The sequence below is a fragment of the Amphiura filiformis genome, chromosome 16 (genome assembly GCF_039555335.1).
Source record: "Amphiura filiformis chromosome 16, Afil_fr2py, whole genome shotgun sequence".
Classification (NCBI taxonomy): Eukaryota; Metazoa; Echinodermata; class Ophiuroidea; order Amphilepidida; family Amphiuridae; genus Amphiura; species Amphiura filiformis.
Genome location: NC_092643.1, coordinates 39,000,510 through 39,026,143, shown reverse-complemented (window position 1 = coordinate 39,026,143; position 25,634 = coordinate 39,000,510). Strand labels below are relative to the sequence as shown.

The 25,634-nt window shown below is 37.5% G+C and overlaps 2 protein-coding genes across 3 annotated transcripts; both read left to right on the top strand.

Moving 5' to 3' along the window:
• The first annotated feature begins 802 nt into the window (after positions 1 to 802).
• Positions 803 to 24,787, top strand: LOC140136591 (uncharacterized). Of its 2 annotated transcripts, none has more exons than XM_072158276.1 (6): positions 803 to 952; positions 4,710 to 4,888; positions 5,427 to 5,549; positions 7,080 to 7,276; positions 9,194 to 9,366; positions 24,575 to 24,787. In XM_072158276.1, the coding sequence occupies exons 2-5, from the start codon at positions 4,715 to 4,717 to the stop codon at positions 9,204 to 9,206; spliced, it is 507 nt and encodes a 168-aa protein (XP_072014377.1). In that variant the 5' UTR covers positions 803 to 952; positions 4,710 to 4,714; the 3' UTR covers positions 9,207 to 9,366; positions 24,575 to 24,787. The 2 variants fall into 2 exon arrangements, with proteins under 2 accessions (XP_072014377.1, XP_072014376.1); XM_072158275.1 differs by lacking the exon at positions 24,575 to 24,787 and adding an exon at positions 10,879 to 11,674.
• LOC140172628 (type I iodothyronine deiodinase-like) lies at positions 22,604 to 24,824 on the top strand. Its single transcript, XM_072195764.1, has 2 exons — positions 22,604 to 22,755; positions 24,575 to 24,824. Exons 1-2 carry the CDS (start codon positions 22,604 to 22,606, stop codon positions 24,822 to 24,824), a joined length of 402 nt encoding a protein of 133 aa, XP_072051865.1.
• The last annotated feature ends 810 nt before the right edge of the window (positions 24,825 to 25,634 follow it).

Here is a 25,634-nt window from a genome sequence, read left to right as displayed (position 1 = left end):
AATTTTAATTTTGGTATTCTTTGCCAACATTTATTACACGATATTAGTAACAACTGTCAAGGATGTTTTCTGACCATTGTAAGTCGAAATAATGAGGTAAAATGAAAGGAAACCACTTAGCAGCTTTTGAAACACAATTTGAAATTGGCGAATAAAACCGGAGATCCCCAGTTTCATTATAAAAATCCCCGTGTAGGCCTATATATTTATATTGTTTATTATTATGATTTCATTGTTCATGTTTCTTATATTCTTTCTTTTATAATTATAACCATTGTACTTGTATCTTAAATATTAAATGTCATGACTCTGCCCAGTGGCGGCGCGAGAAATGAAGGGGCAAAGTGAATTTCAGGAGGCAAAATCAACTAATTTTGCGCAAAATTTCAGCAAAAAGTGGACATTTTCGTAATTTAGGGTTATTACTGAGGGGCAACGGGGGGAAGAGTTCTGACTGGGTCGGGGGCATTTTCCTCCTCATGCCCCCGTGGCCCCGCCACTGACTGTGCCCGTTTGTAATGATTAATCCCTGGGCGTCGCTATTAAAGAAATGCTGCTGCCCTCACGTAAGAATATGTGTAGTCCTAATAGGAAGACTTATGTTAAAATAACGTCATGGTAGTATCATAAATATATATGTATACTAATTACATTAAAATGCTGCTACCACTAGCAGTATAGGGTACGTAAACATACATTTTGACCTCTGTTGCAAGTATGACGTCACTGTCTTCAGATCGCTGTGCCAACTTGAGTCAAAAGTCCATTGCACTATATGCTCTATTCCCCGCTCTATTCTCTCGTTCATGGTGTTGTATATAGCGTAACATCAACTTGCTGTGTCATTACAGACTAGTAGCCGTCGTTCGTGCGGTGTTCTTGAATATTTTACTTGCCTGTTGGGCATTTGCATGGATATAGGACCTTTAATGCCTAGGGCGTAAAGAATCAGGTATGTTCTGACAGGGGCTATTTTAACGTGCCTCCTGGCATGCCAGGCACGTTTGTGCATTGAGATTAAAATTTCGTGCAGTGAGTATTAAAAATCCGTGCTTAAAATATTTCTTTGCCTTTCAACATGTCTAACAAACTCATGAAAAAGAGTTACTTAATAATATAGTATCACCTTCCGTAGCGGGCACTTTTAGGGAAAGGTGTCATTGTCACAGCGCCTGGTGCATAATGATATGAAAATTGTTCTTGCTGAAGACAGTGTTTACAACCAACACAAGTTCTGGAAACTTTCCATTTGCAACGTGCGTGTTATATGGGAAGGGGGTGTGACACAGGCCGGCGATCGCAAGAAAACGGGGAGCGAGAGGGAGAGGGGTTAAATATGCACGGTACAATTGAACCACGTTAAGGGGGTACTACACCCCTGGCCAATTTTTTGCCTATTTTTGCATTTTTCTCACAACTTATAGCACATTGGTGACACGTAAGATATGTTTATTATAGGGGCAAGGATTACAAATACTAGACTGAAAATTCACCAACGCAAGACAAGTAGTTATTGATTTATTGATCAAATATTGGTTTTCCCTCATTTTTGACTCTAACTCCACAACTGTTGTTTGTGCTGAAATAAAATTTCCAGTGCAGTAGTTGTAGTCCTTGCCCCTATAATATACATATCTTACTTGTCACCAATGCGCTATAAATTTGTGAGAAAAATGCAAAAATAGGCACAAAATTAGGCAGGGGTGTAGTACCCCCTTAAGTTACAGGGGAAAGAAGAATTACGCATCACACGCTAGCATAATAAAACATGAAATTACAAATGGAAACATAACATGCATATGCAGATCCCCAGACATACCTGCCTGCGCGGGGACTTGACCCTAGACCTCTCGACTCGCTTACAGTGCGACTGCAGCGCTCTAACCAAATTTAGTTGTTGATAAATTGAGCCTATTGACCCAAAAATTTATGGATGGCAATGGAGGGTGCATCCGGGTTTTTTATTGTAAGAAATCAACAAAGAGCTCATGATTAGGCAACATACCCAGAAGTAGATTCAAGGGGAAAAGGCAATGTCAGCAAAGTAGCTTGCGGTCCCTCCAGGGGACATATCCAGGATTTCAAAAGGTGATTGAAACTCGCAAATTTTGTTCAGGTTAGGCCGATAATGTTCATTTTCCATACCACTTCTGTCTACTTGTACAAACTTGATGAAATTGTTGGAACAGATATCAACGTACTTTAGTAAATAGCGTGAAAAGACAAACACGCGATCAAGTATACAACATCAAGAATAAATCTAAACCTATCATAGTAACAATGTGCTATTCCATTTAAAATCCACACTACCCCTGTGGAAGATTTAGCTAAAGTCTTCCACAGATGGAGGATGAGTTTTGAATAGAATAGACAATTGGATAACTTCCATTTGAAATACTCATTCCAGTTGTGGAAGATATAGGAAAAGCCATGGGGTGTATGGGTTTCAAAGTGAATAACCGTGACCAATTACATTTGAAAAACATACTCCCCCAGTGGAAGATATTTCCAAAATCTGCCACAGGGGTAGTGTGGATTTTAACTGGAATAGCCCAAAGGTATATAATTCTTGTCAAACTAAGTGCAAGGTTGATCAGCAGTATATACTATATCATTGACGAACTCGATATGTTAGATTTTCAAAAGAAGATTGAACAATGATTGACACGTATATATATATCAACCATTAAGTTTAATATGTTGACCGGGTATGTTGAATAGCCATCGTGTGACACGCCTCAATAATAATGGCAAGTTCTAGCAAAATCTATGCACTGAATGAAATAAATTCATGGATGGTTTGCTTGCTTCTGATCAACAACAAATTGTATTTACTCGTGAAATCATATTGTTATTGTTTCCCCCGCAAATTGGACTACATGTATATATATATATCATGTCATTCCAGCAATCTGATATATCAATGTGTGCCCAGCATGAAAACACAACTGATATGAGGCCTACAATATAAATCATACAACTTTAGTGAGTCAATACTTTGCCAATGCGTGTTACTCCGTCGGTCATTCTACGGTACGACCCTTTTATGTGTGTGTAAAACCGTCTCGCACGCCATATACGTACTGTGTTATGACCATTGCATACGTGTTTGACTAATATTTCCATCGAGGCCAAAAACACCTTAAAAGAAAAAAAACCCAGACTTCAGCAAGTCAACAGAAGAATATATATTCCTTTCCTGGAAGAGGTACGCACTTGTGACGTATTCTAGATCTTCTCTGATATTACTGGATAGTAATACATTGACTACATAAAATATGTCTCGTTCGCAGTCACCTTTCTTTGAAGGTATATGGACTGTAAGCACACTATTACTAGCCCACAACAACACTGTATCTGTGAAGAATTGTGTTTACATTTGCTATTATATCAAACACAGAAAAACCCCATTATATTGATAGCCAACTACTACTTTCACAACATATGATGTGATCTGGGAATTCCCAAGAATAATTATAAACATTAAGGGTAGACGAGGTATTGTTGGTCGAAGCAACCTAAAAATTGATTTTCATTATCTAGATCAATATATTATTGAAAAACAACACCTTGATGTTTTGCAAAAGTTCATTCTACAAATCGTATACTTTACAAACTTGCTTAATTTATTGTTGTAAATGAGTTATGTACGTTTTACAAAAGCGTTGTTGTTTCAGCCCTCTTTACAACGTAACTAAAGAACCGCAGCACCTATAAAAGTATATCTGTGCTATTTTCATTCGTCTGCACACTCGCTATGAATTGAGCAATGCATTTTTTGCCAAAGCTCACTACCATTCGTAAGATGCTGTGAACTACCAAATCACAACAGTTTAAAATAATTAATACCCTTAACCTTTTACATTACAACACTGCCTGGCTTTTTCCCCGAAATGGTGTCATATTCACTTTACAAGCTCGGGGATTTTCATAATGGTGCAATACGATGAACATTCTATAGAACAAGGAATTCCTAACAATCCAACATTAGATATGATTCAATTTGTTTTAATCAACTTGATACATGAGAGGGACTCAAGGTATTGTTTTTAGCCCCTGGAGTGCATCTATCGTCTCATATAACACGGGCGACATCATTATTTTAAGTAAAACAACGAGGCGAAGCCGAGTTGTTTTACGCCAAAAATAATGATGTCGCCGGTGTTATTATGAGACGATAGATGCACGACAGCGGTTAAAACAATACCTTTATTCTCATTCTTAAACACTTCAATTCAAATAAAAATATCATACAAATTTTAATTAAATTAAATCCTACATTTTGCAAGGAATTACCTAGGGCTTAAAATCGATTAGTCCCGTTGTTGTTGTGCTCCTCCGATTGGTCCAAATAGCGAGTACGCGTATCGCGTCGACGCACATGCTGTACCGTGTGATATCGTGCCATATCACACGGGTAAAGCTAGGTAAGAACCAATAAGATTGCAGGAACGTTCTCAAGTGTTTAAGAATGTTTTTACATGTTCCAGGGTGTAAACATCATGAACGGTTGTGATAGATTTGTTTTAGCCCCTGAACATGTTCAAAATATTACGAAACTATACGCAACTTTAGTGTATACATGTTGAGGGGCCAAGTGGACTTACGGTCTTCTTACGCTCAGATCTTAATTTTTTCATTTCTGAAACTGAAATTTTCATTGCTGCAATTTTCATTGCTGCATTCATACCGGGTTTTTTTTAATCCAGAGTAAATGGACGCCTTGAAGCAGGATCCTAACTGGCAACAGTTGTTCCAGATGGTATCTTCCGATAAGCAGCTAGCAATTCGGATTGCAAAGAAACAAAGGGAGATCGCCATGAATCCTGACACACACCAGCATTATGAGTACGACCCGTCACAAAAAGATGGCCTTTCCAAGTTTTGGGTAAGATGTCTATTGGGCTGTTCCACTTGAAATCCATACACCACCGATGGAAGACATGCAGGTCCGCCGCTTGAGGGGTGGGGGTACGTGGGGTGTGACACCCCCTCCCCCATCAAATTTTATCGGCAAAAATTGACTGTTGTCGTCAAAACCATTTGTTGGCAAATTACAAGAGTCACATAAAAGATTATTGTGTTACCAAGTTGTGCTGTTGTTGTTATACAATAGGCCTATTGTTAATGTTATAGTAGTTACCAATTTAAAAAAAATGTTGACGAAAGAAATTGTGCAAAAGTGCGATGCCACATTATAATGATTTTATGTGTTGTTAGTATGAGAGTGCACTTCAAATTGCTCTGCGTCATAAAATTACAAAAGTGCACACCAAGGTAACAAAATTAATTCGAAGACTGGTTGAAATGTTACCCACATTTGAAGATCAAATTCACTCACTTGGGACCATATCCTATACACTTTTATTTAAATAGACCAACATATAAGTATTATTATAAGATTTATGTACTCTTATCTTGTGTAGACTATCAATGAGAAGGTACATAAACAGGCTCTGGAGGAATGTGGTCTGGGTAAATACGTCAAAGACATCAAAGGCTTTAATACACTCAATCTATTGATGGGAAACTGGAGGCACGATCCAGAGGTAATTATGCCAACGTTCACTATGGACCACAATGGCCTCATCCCAATGACATGGTTTAATAACCTCAATTAACCGATCATAGTGCACAATTTGACCTCAAGTTTCAGAGTATGAGTTTTGGTACCCAAATTTTCAAAGGTCATTCAATGAATGTGCACATGTATTGGGGTTAAAGAACTGTGCCCTGGTGGGTGAGCATGTTGTGGATCAAGATTACATTGGTGAAACTGACAGAACTTTGATGAAGAGAACTAGTGAATACCAAAGAGACACTGACTCTGGCAACACACAAAAATCAGCAGTCGCTGAGCAAGTGTGGCAAAACCAACACAACATTGACTGGGACAATACCAAGATTTTGGACATGAACACCAAGTGGTCTGAAAGGAAGTTCATGGAAGCTTGGCATATCCATTCCACTCCAGACAGGGTTCAAATTTCAAAATTACTCAGACACTGTTAACATGGTTAAAACATTCTTAGTTTGCGGAAGACGAACAATTTGAGATCATGTTTATGAAAATCTAAGCAATTTTAGGTTTTGGACCCTGTTAGCCCCAGCATGTGACTTTTGACCTTTTTGTACATAACTCGAGAACCATACATCGCAGATAGGTCAAGCTATATATTTTTTTCTGAATCGTAATGACCAGAGGAATACTATGGTGTGTTTTTTAACCAAATCTGAGGAAGTTTGAAATTGGAACCTTGTATAAAATTATAATATGACTCATTTGAATTTGTTAATAAATCTTATTTTCGTAAACATCAACATCACACAGTGTCATCGCCCCGATATCTCCATGGTAGAAATCGCCATGGTAGGTTGAATCCACAGCCACGAAAGGTCATTTTATTCCGACCTTATGAGACGCATATAATTAGCCAAGTGACCTGACTAAGGCTACTGACAATAGCCGGGGTAATTGATTTCTCGCTGTGTGAGTAAGCTTGTATACGACATTGCGGTCAATGGTCATACTGCCTACACTGCAGTGAGTGCAGATTATAGCCTGCGCGCTGTAGTCCAGGACCAACGTAATATAAAATTAGGACTCAAGACTCACGGCTATTTCTCAAAGCACAAACTAACGACTATCATATCTGTTCAACACGTATTTTCAAGTGTATGAGACCAGATCTGGTTTCTTGAGACGAAATCATTTACGGGAGATATTCATCATTTTCTAACCCGGTATCCGAAGATTTCCGTCTGATATCAAAATCGTGCATAGCAATTCACGTGTATCGATCCCGTGTATTCATTTAGTGTCTCTGCTGCACCAAATAATTATTAGCCAGGCGATGTCGGTGTGCATCAGTTGATTTCCGAAGGTCCAACTAAACAAACTAAAATGATATAGAAGAATATTTCGATGCTAAAGAATGTAACCATGATTACTTTCATACGCACTGTCACAGATGAACGGCCGTCATTTCAACGGGCCGAGTGACTCAGGCTAGATCCTGATCATGCTGATATACGGTATATGCGGAGTTTGTCATGTTTCTTATTTTCATTTTGCACAGGTTGTCGGCGAACTCAATCATGTCGTAAGGGTTTCTGAAATTATGAAGAAACCGCCAGAAATTGGTTCTGCCCGTCCAGATATTGACCTGGTGTCAGCAGAAACAAAAGAGATTATTCCTCTCTCAGCACTTCGTACTCGCCAATCCCAACCATTGGTGATCATTGCTTCGTCTCTCTCTCCTGACCCCCATTTCAGGTGAGATTGAGGACTTTACGTCCGTGCAGAGGCTGTACAGACTTTTGTAATCTCGAGGTCCAGGAGTCGAGTTCAGGAGGTTGGGTTGGGTCCTCAAGTGTTTCATTGTTTGAGGAACGAAATCTAGGTAGTAATGTACCAGATTTTGGTAATCGAGTAGACAGAATGGTACCGGCACCAGTGCCCAAAAAAGACGAAATCTGAACCCTCGCCATAATATAGAAAGCTACTGCCTTTGGAAAAATACACAAAACAATTGGAATAATTTTAGAAAAGTGGCCACTGTCAGCCCCAAGATCTTATCCCAACCCTAATCTAATCTTCACATAAAAATCTCTGTAAATTAATCATAACCCTTTATCATGATCGCAATCCTACGGGTAATCCTATAACCTTTCGAGCCCTAAAACTGAGCCATAATTAATTTATTTCGAGGTTTTATATTGCTTCAGCATATACAGGGTGTAACAATAAACTTTGTACAATTGCATTTTGACTTCTCAGGAAAAAACTAAAAGAGTTACGGCACAAATGATATGTGCAATAGAATCAGTAATATCTTGACTAAAAGAAATCGTTTAGTTGGTTTCTTTACTAGGTTGGGTTCAAAAGTTATGTCCGATTAATCAAATCGTCTAGAAAACGTGTTGGGCCACTTTTGCCATGTTTGCGTATATCAAGTTTGAACCGCGTAGATATGCTTATCGGGCATTAAACGTGTTTCTTTATATAATTAACATGAACTTAATAATAATAATGATATTTTTTTAAAATCTATAAATGAAATCATGACATTTCTTTCAAATTATCTTATAAATAGAGTAATTTCTCATATCTCTGAGATATCATTGGTAAAACTGAGAACAGTTTTTGCATCCAAAGTACAAAACAAAATAAATTTGAAATTGAGTTCAGCTGGGCTTCTAGCTGTTCTAGGGCGACCACTATAGGAAGCATTTCTGTTAACAAATTCTATATACATACTTCTCATACAAATATGTAATTGTATGCCTTGATGGAAGACGTGAGTTTGGAAAATGAGCTATAAACAATCTTATGGTTTCTGCTTGACTCCCGGCTTGACTCCATGTGCTACTGAATGTCACAACCATGAAAATACGTTCTTTCAACGTGAATTTGGGTTGAAGGTGTTGAGCTGCAGCCACGATTTCTAGTAAATGAGGTTGTTATGTCAGTGCTTAGTTGTGACTTTCAAAAACTCAAGGAGATATTCTATTATGTAATCATTTCTACCACTTCGAATACCCCATTGTTTAAAATTACCAATCATATAAGAGCACCGCCCAACTGGTCCATGGTTCAACTCTATTCAGTCACTTTTGTAACACTTAGACCAAAGTGGCCCAAGCGGTTTTAAGACTAGGTTACATAATTGACCATATCATCACTTGTATATCATCGATGTTATTGAAACAAAGTTTATCTGGTGGCTAAAGAAATTATCTTGATAGACATATAAATATCAAACCCAAAAATATGCAGCATACTTGTGTCATTCTATTTTCAAAATTGTAGTCTCTATAGCAATTTTACATTAAAATGCTGATATTATAGGGGTGCTTTATAATGAACATACATCCAAGACATGGGACATCCAGGGATCAAACACTATATTCTACAGTAAGCCAAATAATTAGGGTACCATTTGTGTACAAATCAATAGGGCATGCAATGGAGCAAACCTGCAACTTTTGAATTTGCTTCTTCCTCGGGTTTTGGATCATTGTGGCTTTATTTCTTGACCGATTTTAACGAATGAAGTCTTAAATACGAGCTAAAATTATGACATATCTTCATTTGTTTAGGACTGTCTTATGCGATTTCATATACAGGTATAATTGCTATATTCTATATAGTCTGTAATTTGTTTGTCATTTCGGTCATTCTGTATAACAGGCCTGTGTCTTGAGTGGTTCATTGGCCAAACTTTTCGCCGACTACCAAGATAGGGCCAACTTCCTCTGCGTCTACCAGGCGGAAGCCCATCCCAAGGAAAAATGGAACTTTGGAGAAAGGTTTTGCTTCATGAAGCAACATAAAACAATTGAAGATCGGATCCAAGCTGCAAGGTAATAATTAATTTTTGTAAATCATCTTTTATTTGCCTTATTCAGACTTCATATAACCATAACGTATCGACCAGTCAAGATACATGTCAAAAGACCATACCGGACCCTAAACTCAAGTTTTGTGCCAAAATCTCGAGTGACACAAAAATAGTGTTCACGCGTCATATACGATCCGTTCATGTAGGCTAGGTCAACTTCAGTACCTCAATGTGGATGTACACGGCTAATTCATTGGCTTAGGAAGATTTTTAACATGGGTGGGGCTGAAAATTGAACAAAAAAACTTTTTTAAACTTCACCTAGGATTATAAGGGGAGGTTGAAAGGTATTCCAGCCCCGCACCAAAGTAATGTCAGATTTGACATCTTTGCGGTCGATTTATCCAAAAAAAGTGTCTTTGTACACGATTTTAGGTCCTCTGGTTCAAAACTAAATTTTTCAAAATGGTGGCGGCGGCCATTTTGGATTTTGGCTTCAAGCGAAAAATGCCGGGATTTTCGCGAGGGACATGGGGGCTAATTTTTTTCTCAATAATCCATAGAAGTCAAATCAATCGTCAAACCTTACTAGCCAGAGAATGGTCACGGAATTGAGGTTTTTGACTACACTAAGCATCTCGTTAGCTCGAATTTGATACCACATTTGCTAAGCTCTAAATTAACAAAGATTGACACGAGTATGAAATTTGGCGCATTTGTAAAAGTTGCAAATTAAAAAAAGGAGCACGTACAGATGTATTGAATAGCAGAGCGTGGACATGCCATATCCCGAAAGGCCCGCTAGGTAATATCGATCACATCATGCTCAGGTATAGAGCATTCAAGCGTTGTAACATGGTAACAATCCATGTGTTTGAAACATATGGAAAGGTTTCTCTTATAATCCATTTACGTACAGTTTCCACCTTATGAACAATGGTCAATTCTCTTCAAATTGCAAATCTTGTGCAAAAAGCTACTATTTTCGCCTGTTTTGTCATGCGGTTGTAATCTCAATAGAAACTATGACTTTGCTAAAGAGCGCTTTCAAATTGGTATGTTAACAATTGAATAAGCCGGGCACTTGTGATAGTCGACATGGAGCTTGTTATGGGCAAGCGAGCTTGGTAATGCCTAGAATCCCAACTGCGTGATCGTTGCAACCTTTGAAAATGCACCAAATTTCATAAACTGGTACCAATTTAGAGCTTTTAGTAGCATTTTGCAGTAGCAAATTGGAGCTAACAAGATTCTGCATACGATTGTGTCAATGAAATTATCATTACATTACTAGACCAATGCTTTTGCATACTGACCCTTGGACGCTGCGCGCTGTCGACTCTGGGGCAAACGATATAGACGTCAGCCCGATGTCGAATTCGTAACAAATGTTGCAGCAACAAAGCCTCTGCAACCTGTCGCGTGTGAAGCAAACAAAAAACTTCAGATTAAACCTCACCATTTTAGCACGTGCTATGATCTATATATAGATCGATCAAGCTCCTTTTAATACTCATTTTGGTTGCCTTCGCAGAGATCTAATAGACATTGATTCCGTTCATAACACGTTTACAACCAACCCATCAGACAACACCAAAGTACGTCTCGTACTGGACACAATGGATAACAACTTTGCAATAACCTACAGCTCTCATCCAGATCGCATTATTATCATCGATGCCGAAGATAAAATTGTATTTGTGGGTAGCAATATCATTGCGCAAAATCAGCGAAACGATCCTATGATGGACGAGGCTCGCCAGTGGATGGAAGAGAATCTGTAAACGGTTTATAAGCCAATAAGTTCATCAAGTAATGAACCTCAGGGTTTCAATAGTATTCCTGTTAGGAAAGTACTTATAATTATATTCAGGTACTTGCATGCAGTATATAGAAAAAAAATAGGCCTCGTGAAGAGGGGTGCATAACATAAAATAACGGCAGTAAAATTAGAATATTTTTTAAAGATTCAAACACCATGAAGTGTATGCTTAGCAATGGTGCAAAAATTATCCAAATCCGTTCACGCGTTACTGAGACAATTTAGATTGTACAAAATAGACACATTTTTGGACCATTCCAATGTGGCAATACACATTAACAATAATGTGCTGCATTGTAGTTTAGTATAAAACTGTTGTTGTCCCATTGGAAAGGTCCAAAAATGAGATAATTTGTAGTTCCTCAATTATCTCAGTGATGAGTGAACGGAGTGAACGGACTTCATGGTTTTTGAATCTTTAAGAAAGTTTTAATTGTACTACCGATATTATAACTTATGTCCCCAAAGCCACATATTTTTATTGAGACATCCTGTTTATTCTGGTAAAAGGGGAAATAATCGCAGTGATTTGTCGTATTGCAATATATTTTCATAGACTTACTAATTTTCACAGTCTTTCAAAGGTAATGTGACGAAATTATGGAACATACCTATAATGCATCCGATCTAGTGGAAGAATTAATGACAACCACTCATCAAACATCCAGAGGATGATTGAATGGTTTGATAAAAACTCTCCCATGATCGCTTTCATTATAGATACGTCATAATAGTTTTAAATAAATATATCGAACCAGGAAATAGGAACTTTCATGTTGTGATGATAATTACGTCACCACATATAAATTCCCTAAGTTTAGATAAATTCCCTAGCTAATGTATGGCTACTGCTAAATTCTAGAAACACTATATATTCATCATTATTTTACGATAACAATGTTGTCCATGTGCTGCAATATAATTTATAGACTGACTTTCTCCAGCCTATGATGTCTTTAATGTGACGAAATTATGGAACATATTTTTAATGCATCCGATCTAATTGAAGAATTAATGACAACAATTCATTAAACATCCAGAGGATGATTGAATGGTTTGATAAAAACTCTCCCATGGTCGCTTTCATTATAGATACGTCATAATAAATCGTCTAAAGTAAATATATATCTCTTACCAGTAAAACAACTTTCATGTTGTGATGATAATTTGCCACCAGATATAAATTCCCTAGTTCCCTCCTGCTAAATTCTAGAAACACTAGAAAAGTACATGCTACAATTGTTCATCCTCAATTTTTGAAATAAATGATCAGAAATGTAATCCAAGCTTCATTAGTTATTTTTTGTTGTCACCAAATGTTCTCATACCCTTGTCATCATCCAGTAGCGTAGCCAGCGGTGGGGCCCCCTGACAAAAAATGAAAGAAAAAGTGCCCCTCTGACAAAAAATGAAAGAAAAAAATCAGGAGGGCAAAGGAAAAGAAAAGGACAAGCAGCCCCTTTTCTAGAAAAATTCAGGGCCAAAATAGTGTAAAACACAAACTTTTTCCGCGATACGTGCGCACATTATTAAGAATAAATCCCTTTTCAGCCGGATAATGGGCGAAAATAGTGTAAAATACCATTTTTTGCGCTGCGCGCGCGCATCATCAGACCTTTTCGAGAAGCTCGAAGACATACAGTCTCCATGTATTGTATGATGCAACTGCAATTTTTTCGTCTGTGCCCCTGAAATTTCATTTTGCCCCCCACCAAGAAAGCTGGCTACGCCCCTGTCATCATCTCCTTTGTTCCCTCCATGTTTGTGAGCCCTCAAATCTGGTCTGTTGCCAGCTAAAGCCATAATGATTGCGGTCAAATTTTAATTCTGTTATTCTTTGCCAAAATTTATTACACGATATTAGTAACAACTGTCAAGGATGTTTTCTGATCATTCATTGTAAGTCGAAATAATTAGGTAAAATAAAAGAAAACCACTTATTAGCAACTTTTGGAACTCAATTAATTGGGAATTGGCGAATAAAACCGGAGATCCCCAGTTTTATTATAAAACCCCTTGTTTCTTATATTCTTTCTTTTATAATTATAACCATTGTACTTGTACCTTAAAAATTAAATGTCATGACTGTGCCCGTTTCTAATAATTAATCCCTGGGCATCGCCATTACACAAAAATGCTAAAAATGCTGCTGCCCTCTCATAAGAATATGCGTAGTCCTATGAAGACTTATGTTAAAATAATGTCAGATTCATGAATATGATAATTACACAAAAAATGCTGCTGCCACCAGCAATATAGGTTACGCAAATCGCGTATTTTATATAATTTGTTCAAGTATGACGTCACTGTCCTCAGGTCGCTGTGCCAAGTCAAAAGTCCATTGCGCTATTCTCTCGTTCATGGTGGTGTATAGCGTAACATTAACTTGCTGTGTCCCCGGGGCTGTATCATTACAGACTGGTAGTCGTTCGTGCGGTGTCTTGAATAACCTACGTGCCTGTTGGGCATTTGCTTGGATATAGGACCTTTAATGCCTAGGGCATAAAGAATCAGGTAGGTTCTGGCAGGGGCTATTTTAACGTGCCTCCTGGCATGCCAGGCACGTTTGTGCATTGAGATTAAAATTTCGTGCAGTGATGAGAATTAAAAATCCGTGTTTAAAATATTTTTGTGCCATTCAACATGTCCAACAAACTCAATAGACATGATAGAGATGCTTAGTAATAGTAGCACCCCAGCTAAAAACGTTTCAAATAAGTTATATTTTGGCTTTTGGTTTAGGTAAAAACGTTTTAATAACATTAAAATGTCGGGTTATATAAAGGTCATGAAAACGTTTTAAAACGTTTTGTATGAAAACACACTATAACAATATTTCTAAAATGTTTTCAAAAATGTTATTGTAAACTATTTTTGCAAACATTTTTGCCAAATATTTTGTCAACAATTATATCATTATATTACATTATGTTAAAATATTTTCCCCAGCAAACACAGAAATGTTCTTAAAATGTTTTCTTCAAAACGTTTTAATAACATTTAAATGTCGGGTTATATAAAGGTCATAAAAACGTATTTAAAACGTTATTGCAAATATTTTGTGCAAACATTTTTCACAAAATATTTTTTCAACCCAAAAATAACATTCTGTTTAGAATGATTTGTATCAGGTTTTCAAAAATGTTTTTGGAATGTTATTAAAACGTTTTTATACCCTTTATATAACCCGACATTTAAACGTTTTCTGTAAAGCATTTTTTGTTTGCTGGGCAGTAGATTATCAATGTTTTTCAATGTTATGAAAACGTTTTATACCCTTAGAATACCCTTTATATAACCCGACATTTAAATGTTTTCTGACAACATTTTATAACCTTTTGCGAATGATGTCGAAAACGTTTTGTGTTTGCTGGGACCGTTCGTACGGACACTTTTAGGGAAAAATGTCATTGTCACAGGGCCTGATGCATATGATATAAAAACATTTCTTGCTCAAGACAGTGTTTACAACCAACACAAGTTCTAGAAACTTTCAATTTGCCAACGTGCGTGTTATATGGGAAGGGGGTGTGACACCGCCCGACGATCACGAAAATACGGGGAGAGGGGTTAAAACTGTAACTGAGGGGTTTCAAAGTGATTAACCTTGACCAATTACATTTGAAAAACATACTCCCCCAGTGGAAGATATTTCCAAAATCTGCCACAGGGGTAGTGTGGATTTTAACTGGAATAGCCCAATGATATATAATTCTTGTCTAACTAAGGTCATTGTTGATCAGCAGTATATAATATATCATTCACGAATTCGATATGTTAGTGTCGTAATGCCTGAATGAAAGTATCAAAAATATATAATTTATTTTCATATTTTCAATAAAAAGATTAAAGAATGGTTGACACGTAGATCAACCATTAAGTTTAATATGTTTACTTTTTACGACCAATACATGCTTGAATTGTTCACCCTCAATTTTTGAAATAAATGATCAGAAATGTAATCCAAGCTCCATTAGTTAACAGCAAAATACACTGACATGGAATAGCTTCCCGGACCACATTTACAGCCCAATAAAGGACACACAGCATAAGAAATCTGTGAGTAAGTGGAATAGTGTAGAACAAGACCTGTTTCTTGAAGAAAGAGCGTGAAATGCAGAAATCAGCCCTTTTCACACTATTTAACTGACTCTATGGAAAATGTCATCTGTGTAAGGATCTTATACGCATTCTCACAGATTCCTTGTGTTGGGTTGGGTGCCAATTATTGGGCTGTGAATGCTGTCCAGGAGGCTATTACATGTCAGTGCATTTTGCTGTTGTATCAGTTGGACAACTGCTTGGTTACTGACATGTGTTTAGAGTAGAGTATTGAAGTAATCCTGTGTGTAATTTTGGTTCATTTTGATGCACATGATTTTAAGATATTACCTTGTAAAAATTATAGGTTTTTTTTTTTTTTTAGTGTAGATATAATTATCTCTCTACAACTGGTGTGAGTATTTCAAATGGAAGTTACTCAATTATTTATTGTCTTTAAAACTTTTATGCCCTCTGTGGAATACTTTAAGTGCAGCGTAGGTTCAGGTCGCTCCTCTGTGTGGGGTCGCACAAACTAGTTTCCTTTTTTGAAAATTTCATTTTAGGGAAATGGGGTTAGGCAACATTACGTATGGCGTAGGGTGGTGTATAGCGTACCATTAACTTGCTGTGTCGTTGCAGACTTGTAGTCGTTTGTGTTCTTGAATAGCTTACGTGCCTGTTGGGCGTGTGTATGGATGTAGGACGTTTAATGCCTAGGTCATAAAGAATCAGGTAGGTTCTGGCAGGGGCTATTTTTAACGTGCCTCCTGGCACGTTTGTGCATTGAAATTAAAAATTCGTGCAGTGAGAATTAAAAATCCGTGTTTAAATATTTTTGTGCCATTCATTGTTCACCAAACTCAAGAGGGGATGCTTTATAATAGTAGCACCTTCCGTACGGGCACTTTCAGGGGAAAATGTCTTTGTCACAGGGCTGTGATGCATATGATATGAAAATAGTTTGCGAACCGCAAGTAGATTGTGCTTAACATGCTCAACACAGTGTTTACAACCAATACAAGTTCTGGAAACTTTCCATTTGCCAACGTGCGTGTTATATGTGACGGGGTGTGACACCGCCCGGTGGGTTAAAACTCGCGACTTTGCACATGACCACCACCCCTCCTCCCCCCCCCCCCCCACACACACACACACGTATGCGACAACCAGTGACGGTGATTGTACGTATAACGAGACAGATACAAATACAAAAGTAGATTTAAGAAAAAAACGCCCTGTTAGCAAAGTATTCTGGCGCCCTTCCAAAGGACAGATCCAGAAGGTGATGACGTACCGTAACGGTTTCGCCTTTTTCCAAAGAAGACGATGTAACTCGCCAATTTTTTTTTCAGGCTAGGCTTATAATGATCATTTTTCATTCCACTTCTTTCTACATGAACAATCTTGTTGGAATTGTTGGAACAGATATCAACGTAGTTTAGTAAGTAGCGTGAAAAGACAAACACGAAAGCGATCTATTATTATACAAAATAAATACGAAGGCTTGCAGATGTTTTATTATCTTTCAACATCTAAGTATTAATGTAAACCCAAGAATTATAGTAATAATGGAAAACAATAAACATGGTTCTTTGGTTTATTGTTGAAGAGTATTGTATAATGTATCATATTGACGAATTCGATGTTAGTGCCGTAATAGACTCGTAATGCCTGAAGAAAAGTATCAAACTAAAGACAGAATTTATTTTTAGATTTTCAAAAGAAAATTGAACAATGTGCAATGTGGACATGGGGATGGGGACACGGAGCCATACAAGCTGTATGGAAAGGATCCAGCCCAGTTTGATGATATGCTTATTTTCCCTTTTATGTTGATAAACAAACTAAAATCCATGATTATTTATGTGCAATATTGAACAATCTGGTATATCAACCATCAACCATTTAGTTTACTATGTTGACCGGGTACGTTGAATAGACATCGTGTGATCTATGCCCCCTATGCCTCAATAATTGCAAATTCTGAATAAGATAAATTCATGCATGGCTTGCTTGTTTCTAACTGACCACAAATTGTGTTTACTCGTGAAATTATATTGATATTGCAACAGGTCAGCAGTTGCCGACAAGCATGGCCATTGCCTTTTGTTGTTATTGTTGTTGTTGTTTTTTATTTTTATTCTACAAGGTTCTTTATAACTTCGTATGAGTTAAAAGTGCAGTGGGTAGAATAGTAGTGAAAAAGTTATTGTACCACTGATTTGAATTCCTTACTATTTTGCTGACAGTGCCCTTTTCCTTAAATCCACCTCTGGGTGTGGACACGGGGGGGGGGGGGGGGTGGACACGGAGCCATACAAACTGTATGGAAAAGGTCCAGCACAGTTTGATGACATGTTTATTTTAATTTGTATGTATGTTGATTTACAAACTAAAATCCAAATCCACTATTATTTAGTACCATTGATAGCAATCATATAATTTTGTAGTTTTCGAGTAGAATTTTCTGGAGTAGAACCCGGCGTATTTTCATGTACGACGTGCATCAGCACCTGGCCGAAGGCGAAGGTCTCGTCTCGATTTAGGGTCAAACTGTCGCAAGTTGGCCACCTCGGTATATCCGTTAAGGGTCGAGTTACAAACTACCTGCGGGGGTCGAGAGGTCCAAAGGTCGATGCGATTTAAAAATTATGCGCGTATTTATCTAATTTTCCGATCGCGTCATAGTTAACCTCCTCGCACGATGGATCGTCATAGATGCAACATCCGTCGCAACCGCGCCCATTCATTATTTCCTCCGTTTGGTAGTGTATAATTCGGCCTATACCGAGTTTAACACCGATACGTTCCATAAAACGACGGATACGACGTTTTAGTTTAGGCAATTTTTTAAAAATATTTTATTTCATATTTTTATTTTTTTTAAACCTTCTTAAACAACTTTAGACTTCTTCGTGCCTACTCCGGGCATACTCTGGCTAGTACATTTATGCACAAAACTCGTATTTGTATTAATTTGTGTACAATTGATAGATTTTCATGCTTAACACGGGCATATATGGAAAGCCTGTCGGAATTTTAGCCTACTAAAATAAGCCATGATGTAATGTATCTTTGAATAGATCTGGCTTGTGATTGGTCGCCCAGATCTCATGATGATTAAATCCCCCGTGCATGTGCCATTTCTACTAACTACAGCGTACACAACTATCTGTGGAATTGCGGCGCTCTTAGGCGCGAAGGTTAAGCTAGCACATACGGTGCATGGACGTACCTCCCGTAGTTAGATTGGATGATAATAAATAGATGGCGAGTATGATTGACAGTACTGTGTGTGTTAGGGACAACGTCCCGAGGCAAAGTCCTGCTCGAAATCCGAAGTACGTGGTCGATTTGTTACTCGGGATTTTGCTATCAATAAACTGGTAGATCCGAAAATCAGAATTGTTCATGAAGTAAACCCTCATTATATATAATTATGCCAAGATATGTTGCATTCAATAGCATATACTTTTACTGTCACTATTCATATAAACTTTTTATGACCATTTATTAAATACTTGTAATAAACATCAGTATAATTTCGAGCTTAACTGAATGCGTTCATCATAATTAATAAAATATTTTTTTATTTTAATATCAAAAATCGACTATAGCATAGTCTCAAGCCACCCCATCCCGATGTATTTGTCCCGATCCCGATGTATTTGTCCCGATCCCATTCATTAGCCACACCCATCTCGTGAATATTCGGATTCGCCACGCCCATCTCATGAATATTAAAACATGCTAATTAGCCACGCCTATATCGTGACTATTCGGATTAGCCACGCCCACATCGTGAATATTAAATATGCAAATTAACCACGCCCATCTCGTTCATAAGCCACATGAATATTCAGATATGCTAATTAGCATTTCATGAATGTTCAGATATGCTTATTAGCCACGCCCACCTCATGAATATTAAGTATGTCTAAGAAGGCTATTATACTACTATTAACGTTGATACTAGCCCTTAACTAATATACCATTACCACAGGATTACCCTTATAACAACATTCTTTAATTTGCAAAGAAAACTGGAATTTTAATGCTGCATTCATACTATTTGTTTATTAAACCAGAGAACATGGACGCCTTGAGACAGGAGATGCAGCCAGATCCTAACTGGCAGCAGTTGTTCCAGATGGTATCCTCCGATAAGCAACTCGCAATTCATATTGTAAAGAAACAAAGGGAGATCGCCATGAATCCCGACATACACCAGCTTTATGAAGAGTACGACCCGTCAGAAAAAGATGGCCTTTCCCAATTTTGGGTAAGATGTCTATAATTGGGTTATTCCATACACCCCCTATGGAAGAAATGACCTTAAATGAAGTCTCCTGCAATCACAACATTGTGCCTTATATGTTAGAAAAATAATTATCAAGCATGAATCACGTGGTTCTATGAAAACGAACACCTGTTGATCATAAAAACGAATAAAAACAGCCGGTTCTCAACACGCGATATTCAAACTTCCCGCGCCCATGGCGCCGAAAATTGTCTATTGTTTGTTTTTATTCTTTTTATGGTCAATATGAGTTGTTAATATAAGGCACAATGTTGTGATTGTCGAAGGCTTCCTTTACTCTTCCACACAGGGAGTATGAATTTTAAATGGGCTACCTGAATGAGTGACTGAAATTGTATGAAATTGTATGGATAGTAAGTGAGTTCTCTTTCATGTTACCTCATTTGATTGTCTTAAAGTTGCCAGAAAACTTCCCTCACAGTTGTTGCTAATAATAGTTTGAATTAAAATTTAACCAAAATCTTATATTAAGGCTTTAAATTGCATCTTGTTTGAATAAAACAAAATATTCCTCGATTTACTTTTCATTGTTGAAATGTTGTCCACATTTGAAGAGCCCCACCAAATTGGGATAATATCCTCAATTATACTTCTATTTAAAAGTACCAACATAATTTATAGTATTATTATAGGATTTATGTATTCTTAGGCACCAGAAACAAATTTGTTCGATCCTTGGATCGGCCATTGATGCTACTTTGATGCTTGTTATTAATAAACTATTAACTAATTAATCAGAATTAACGCTAATTTATATTGGTCAATATCACTACAGGCACAAATTACTATTTTTATCACAATTAGCAATAGTAAAATATTTGATTTTCCGGGTTGATATCATAAGTAATAAGGATCGACCAAACATCGATGGTCGACCGAAAGATCGAACTAACTAGTTTCTATTGCCTTATCTTGTGTAGACTATCGATGAGCAGGTAGACAAGCAAGTCATGGAGGAATGTGGCCTGGGTAAATACGTCAAAGACACGAAAGGCTTCAGTACACTCTTGTTGGTGAGACACTGGCTGAACGATCCAGAGGTAAGCCAACTAAGCCAACGCTTTAAAACGTCTTGAGTTTCAATGTAAATTTGAATGCACTCATTTACAGATTTTGTGTGATATATATTATATCACGGTTGTTTGATGTGATCATTTATTAGTTTTGCAAACAAAATATCATGTACTTCCTAATTTTAGACTTGAACAGCTAACGGGAAATTAAATTTTCAACTTTAATTTCCCGTTATTTACAACATTATTCACTTTCAAAGCGTTTTGTAAAGCTTTTTCGGGTATAAAATGTATATTTTATGACAAGATTGGTGGCGCTATTTAGTTAATGCAAATTACTCTTTCAAGCTTTAATACAAATAATTCCTATTATTTTTGGATGAAATATGTTTATAAAATTTCTTTGTTACTTGTTTCACCTATATAATTCCATCTGTTTTAATGGCAGTATTGATTACCTACCCCTTACGAAATATGATTTAGGATAAATAGCGCCACCTATAGATTGCATTTGCTTAATAATGAAGCCAATTCTATATACATCAAACAACCGTGTTATGTTGTGCTTCTAATGCTAGATAAGATCAAAGTAAATACAATCCTGATACCATCCTGATAAACGCAATAAAACGTACATGAATCAAATTTCGAAATTACTCGGACACTCTTAAAGCATTTTTAATATGAATTCGTTTGCTAAAGAATATTACTTTCACACACACAGATGAATAGCAGTCATCTTTATACGTCATATTTGCTTATTTAGTTGCAAACAAGAAGCCGAGTGGCCCTGGCTAGAGCCTGCTACATGTATGTTGATGCAGTTTGTGATTGTTAATGTTAAGTTTCTTATTTTGCACAGGTCGTCGCCGAACTCCATCACATCGTAAGGTTTTCTGATATTGTAAAGAAACCGCCAGAAATTGGTTCTGTCCGTCCAGATATTGCCTTGGTGTCAGCAGAAACAAAAGAGATCACTCCTCTCTCAACACTTCGTACTCGCCAATCCCAACCATTGGTGATCATTGCTTCGTCTCTCTCCTGACCCCCATTTCAGGTAATTACACTAAATCCTTCCGCATTTGGTGTAACATAGTCCCGGTAAAAAATAGCGCCTATGCGGAATATATCGGCGTCCCGAGGGAACCGAATTTGAATGACTCTTGGTTGTTTCAGAGTGGTTGTTTCGATAAAAACGATAGAATAGGAGCTCAACATTACAAATCTGTTCAGAAGCTCAACATTACAAATCTGTTCAGAAGCTCAACATTACAAATCTGTTCAGAAGCTCAACATTACAAATCTGTTCAGAAGCTCAACATTACAAATCTGTTCAGAAAATGTTCCGAATCGAATCGTACATGGGTCATAGGCTCTCGGAACAATATCATGGCCGCAACTGGAGGCGCGAATGTCGGCTGAAATTCGGAATGGCGCTGTTCAGGAGTTCATATCTCTCAAGTTTGTCTTAACTTATTCCAAAAAATCAAATTTATATAAAAATTTAATCTTTATTTAAAGGGGCATTTCGTGATCCACAGCCTCATCCCCCCACTTTTCTCAAAAAAAGTTGAGATTTTTATATCACTGGAAACCTGCTACATAATGTTTATGTACAAAATATTTCTTGCAGATTAATTCGTTTAGCAAAGATATCATGAAATTTGAATTTCGTTCTGGTGCACCAGAACGAAATTACATGCATAACTCGCAAACGCAATATCGGAATCAACTGAAATTTTGGGAATATGCTTTTTTCGTGGATATGTACTGAAAAATATCATAAAAAGAGGATGCTAGGATCACGAAATACTCCTTTAAGACATTGGTTCGATCAAAATATTAAAAATATTGTTACATGGGGTAGAAAAAAAATATTAATATCAACCGACCTAAAAATCTGAAAAATAGGGTCGCTTTTTTAAAATGTCATATCTTAGTTTATAATATTCAATATATGTGTTTTATTTATGTTTAACTGTGGTATAAATATTTTGACTCGATTTTTGCATTTGTTTCGTAAATAAATGTATAACAGGCCTGTGTTTTGAGTGGTTCTATGGCGAAACTTTTCGCCGACTACCAAGATAGGGCCAACTTCCTCTGCGTCTACCAGGCGGAAGCCCATCCAAAGGAAAAATGGAACTTTGGAGAAATGTTTAGCTTCATGGCGCAACATAAAACAATTGAAGATAGGATCCAAGCTGCAAGGTACACATCTAAAGAGTTCCAAAAATCCCCCCCCCCCCCCAAATTACAAAACATTTGATGCCACATTTGCTACCAAAAGTTCTAAATTAAAAAAGATTGGAACTAGTATGAAATACTTGACTTGGCAATGTCTAGAATTCCAACTTTTAAAAATGCACCAAATTTAAAAAACTGGTGACAATCTTTGTCAATTTAGAGCTTTTGGTAGCAAATGCAGTCAAATTGGAGTTAACAAGATGCTACATACGACTGTGTCAATCAAATTGTCATAACATGAGCAGGTTAAGATTTATGATTGTCTATGCAAGTGGAGAGTTTCTTTCTGTGTTGTGTTTCTATATTGACCCTTGGTCGCTGCGCGCTGTCGACTCTGGGCGCAAACGACTTTGGACATCAGCCCGATGTCGAATTCGTAACGACAAATGCTGCAGCAACAAAGCCTCTGCCACATGTCGTGTGTAAAGCAAACGAACAAGCAAACAAACAAACAAAACCCTCAGATTTAACCAGACCATCTTGGCACGTGCTATATCCTATAGATCGATTAAGCTCCTTTTTAAAACGATTCTTTACCATGCGCAAGAATTTTATAGAAATCCGGATGTCACAATTGCATTAGAATAATAGCGTATAGTTATTAAAATGATGTCTTGATCTTGCTTGAGGGCGCTAATAATGTCTGCAGACAGAGCTTGACTCAAATTCTATGTTGGGTCAGACCATCATTTCTGGTTGGGTTAAATGCGCAATTAAATAGCTGTTGTAAAAACTGGTCAAAATAGATGTAACCAATTTATTGTGTGTAAACTTCAAGTTTGCATGTGACTCTTTAGCATCTAAAGTGCCGAGCTCGGGCCGGTGGAATCCAGCTAAATCTAGTAGTGTCAAATTCTGCTGCATCACCCCATCTGAATGATAGAATTCTATCAAAGAATATTGAATTCTAATAGATAGATGTACAACAAAACACGATTTATCATCATTTATTGACCAAGATGAATAACGATCTAGTATACAAATGACAATTAACTACATGTAAACCAGCCGCCAATCTTAAAACCACCAGGCTGCCCACATGATCTCACCGGGAATGCCGGCCACGTCACTGCCACCTCCGTGTGACCTCAGTCAGACGTTTTGGTACATTGGTGCTTTACTCTCACACCGTAGTCAATATTGTGTGATCTTCTTTACCTACTTATAAAATCAATAATTCATGCCAGGAGCTAAATACTATTCTATCTGAATAGTGAAGATTGGTATTCTTTTTACACGAGGATATGAATACAAACACATAGAGCTACATAGACAAATACGACGCCATAATGCAAGATCACGTGAGGTGTCACATGTTTTGTGACTCCAAATACTTACTTGTATATTTCATACGAGCGTATCTTATACCTGTCATGCATTTCCTTCGTATTGTTGACACTTAAGTCATAATTTCGACATTACTTTAGCAAAAATAGATTCCCTTATCAAATTAGAAGACTTCCTTGGGAAAACAATCACTGCCGCTTGCCGGGATCATAGTAGTTGACCCCAAGTCCGACCGTCGTGGCCGTGAGAGAGGGCGTTTTTAATCTCTTCAACAGGTATGATTCGGTAAACTTATGACACCTTTATGTGGTGACCTCGATCACATGGGCCGATCGAGTAAGAGTTGATGTGAATTATTCATAACATATCTCACTTTGTTGAGATCTAGCCACCAATATTCTCTATAGGTTTGTGGCTAATACAAAACAGTAAATTAGTACCATCCCCCCTGTCATGCGTTTAATGCTCATTTTATTAAATATTATTGTATTCGCAGAGATCTGATAGACATTGATTCCGTTCACAACACGTTTACAACCAACCCATCAGACAACTCCAAAGTACGTCTCGTTCTCGACACAATGGATAACAACTTCGCAATAACCTACAGCTCTCATCCAGATCGCATTATTATCATCGATGCCGAAGATAAAATTGTCTTTGTGGGTAGCAATGTCATTGAGCAAATTCAGCAAAACGATCCTATGATGGACGAATCTCGCCAGTGGATGGAACAGAATCTGTAAACAGTTTATAAACCAATAAGTTCATGAAGTAATGAACCTCAGGTCCGCAAATAGATTTATCAGGATTGTCCATTAACATTATCTGCATAGTTCTAAAACAAATCCAATATAGAATTGAATGACCAGCTTTGACCTTAGACGTCTATTGCTTCATGTTGGTAGCTGACGTAGGTGGCGCTGTTAGTAACTGATCATAGATGTGCGGAAGGAAGTAGTTTCTAAATCTGTTACGAAACCGAGCAAGCCAATAGTCAAAGATCAGTAGCAAACCAAAAGCCGCGGATTGTCTCCCGTACAAACAGAGTCTCTCGGAAAAGTCAAAGAGAATTTTAAAGAAGCACGGTTACCAAGCAAATTTCAAACCACATAAAACGCTCAGAAACCATCTAGTTCACCCCAAAGATAACCGGACATCAAAACTACATCAGATTGTGTTTATGAAATTCCATGCTTAGGTTACCCAAAATCTTACATCGGTGAAACTTCAAGACTCTTTGGTACGAGAATGAAAGAGCACAAATCTGAATCAGATGTAGCCAGGGCACAAAGAAAAACATATACGCCCCTAGGAAATCCGCTCTTACGGACCATGTCGCTGAAGTCAATCACGTGATCAGATGGGACGAAGCCAAAATAAGAGACATTGAAACCAACGGGAAAAGAAGGCACATAAAGGAATCACGAAAGAGGGGCAGGCTAATACACTCAACAGGGATTGTGGAAACTACATCCTTCCGCACATCTATGACCAGTTACTCACAGCGCCACCTACGTCAGCTACCAACAGGAAGCAACAGACGTCTAAGCTCA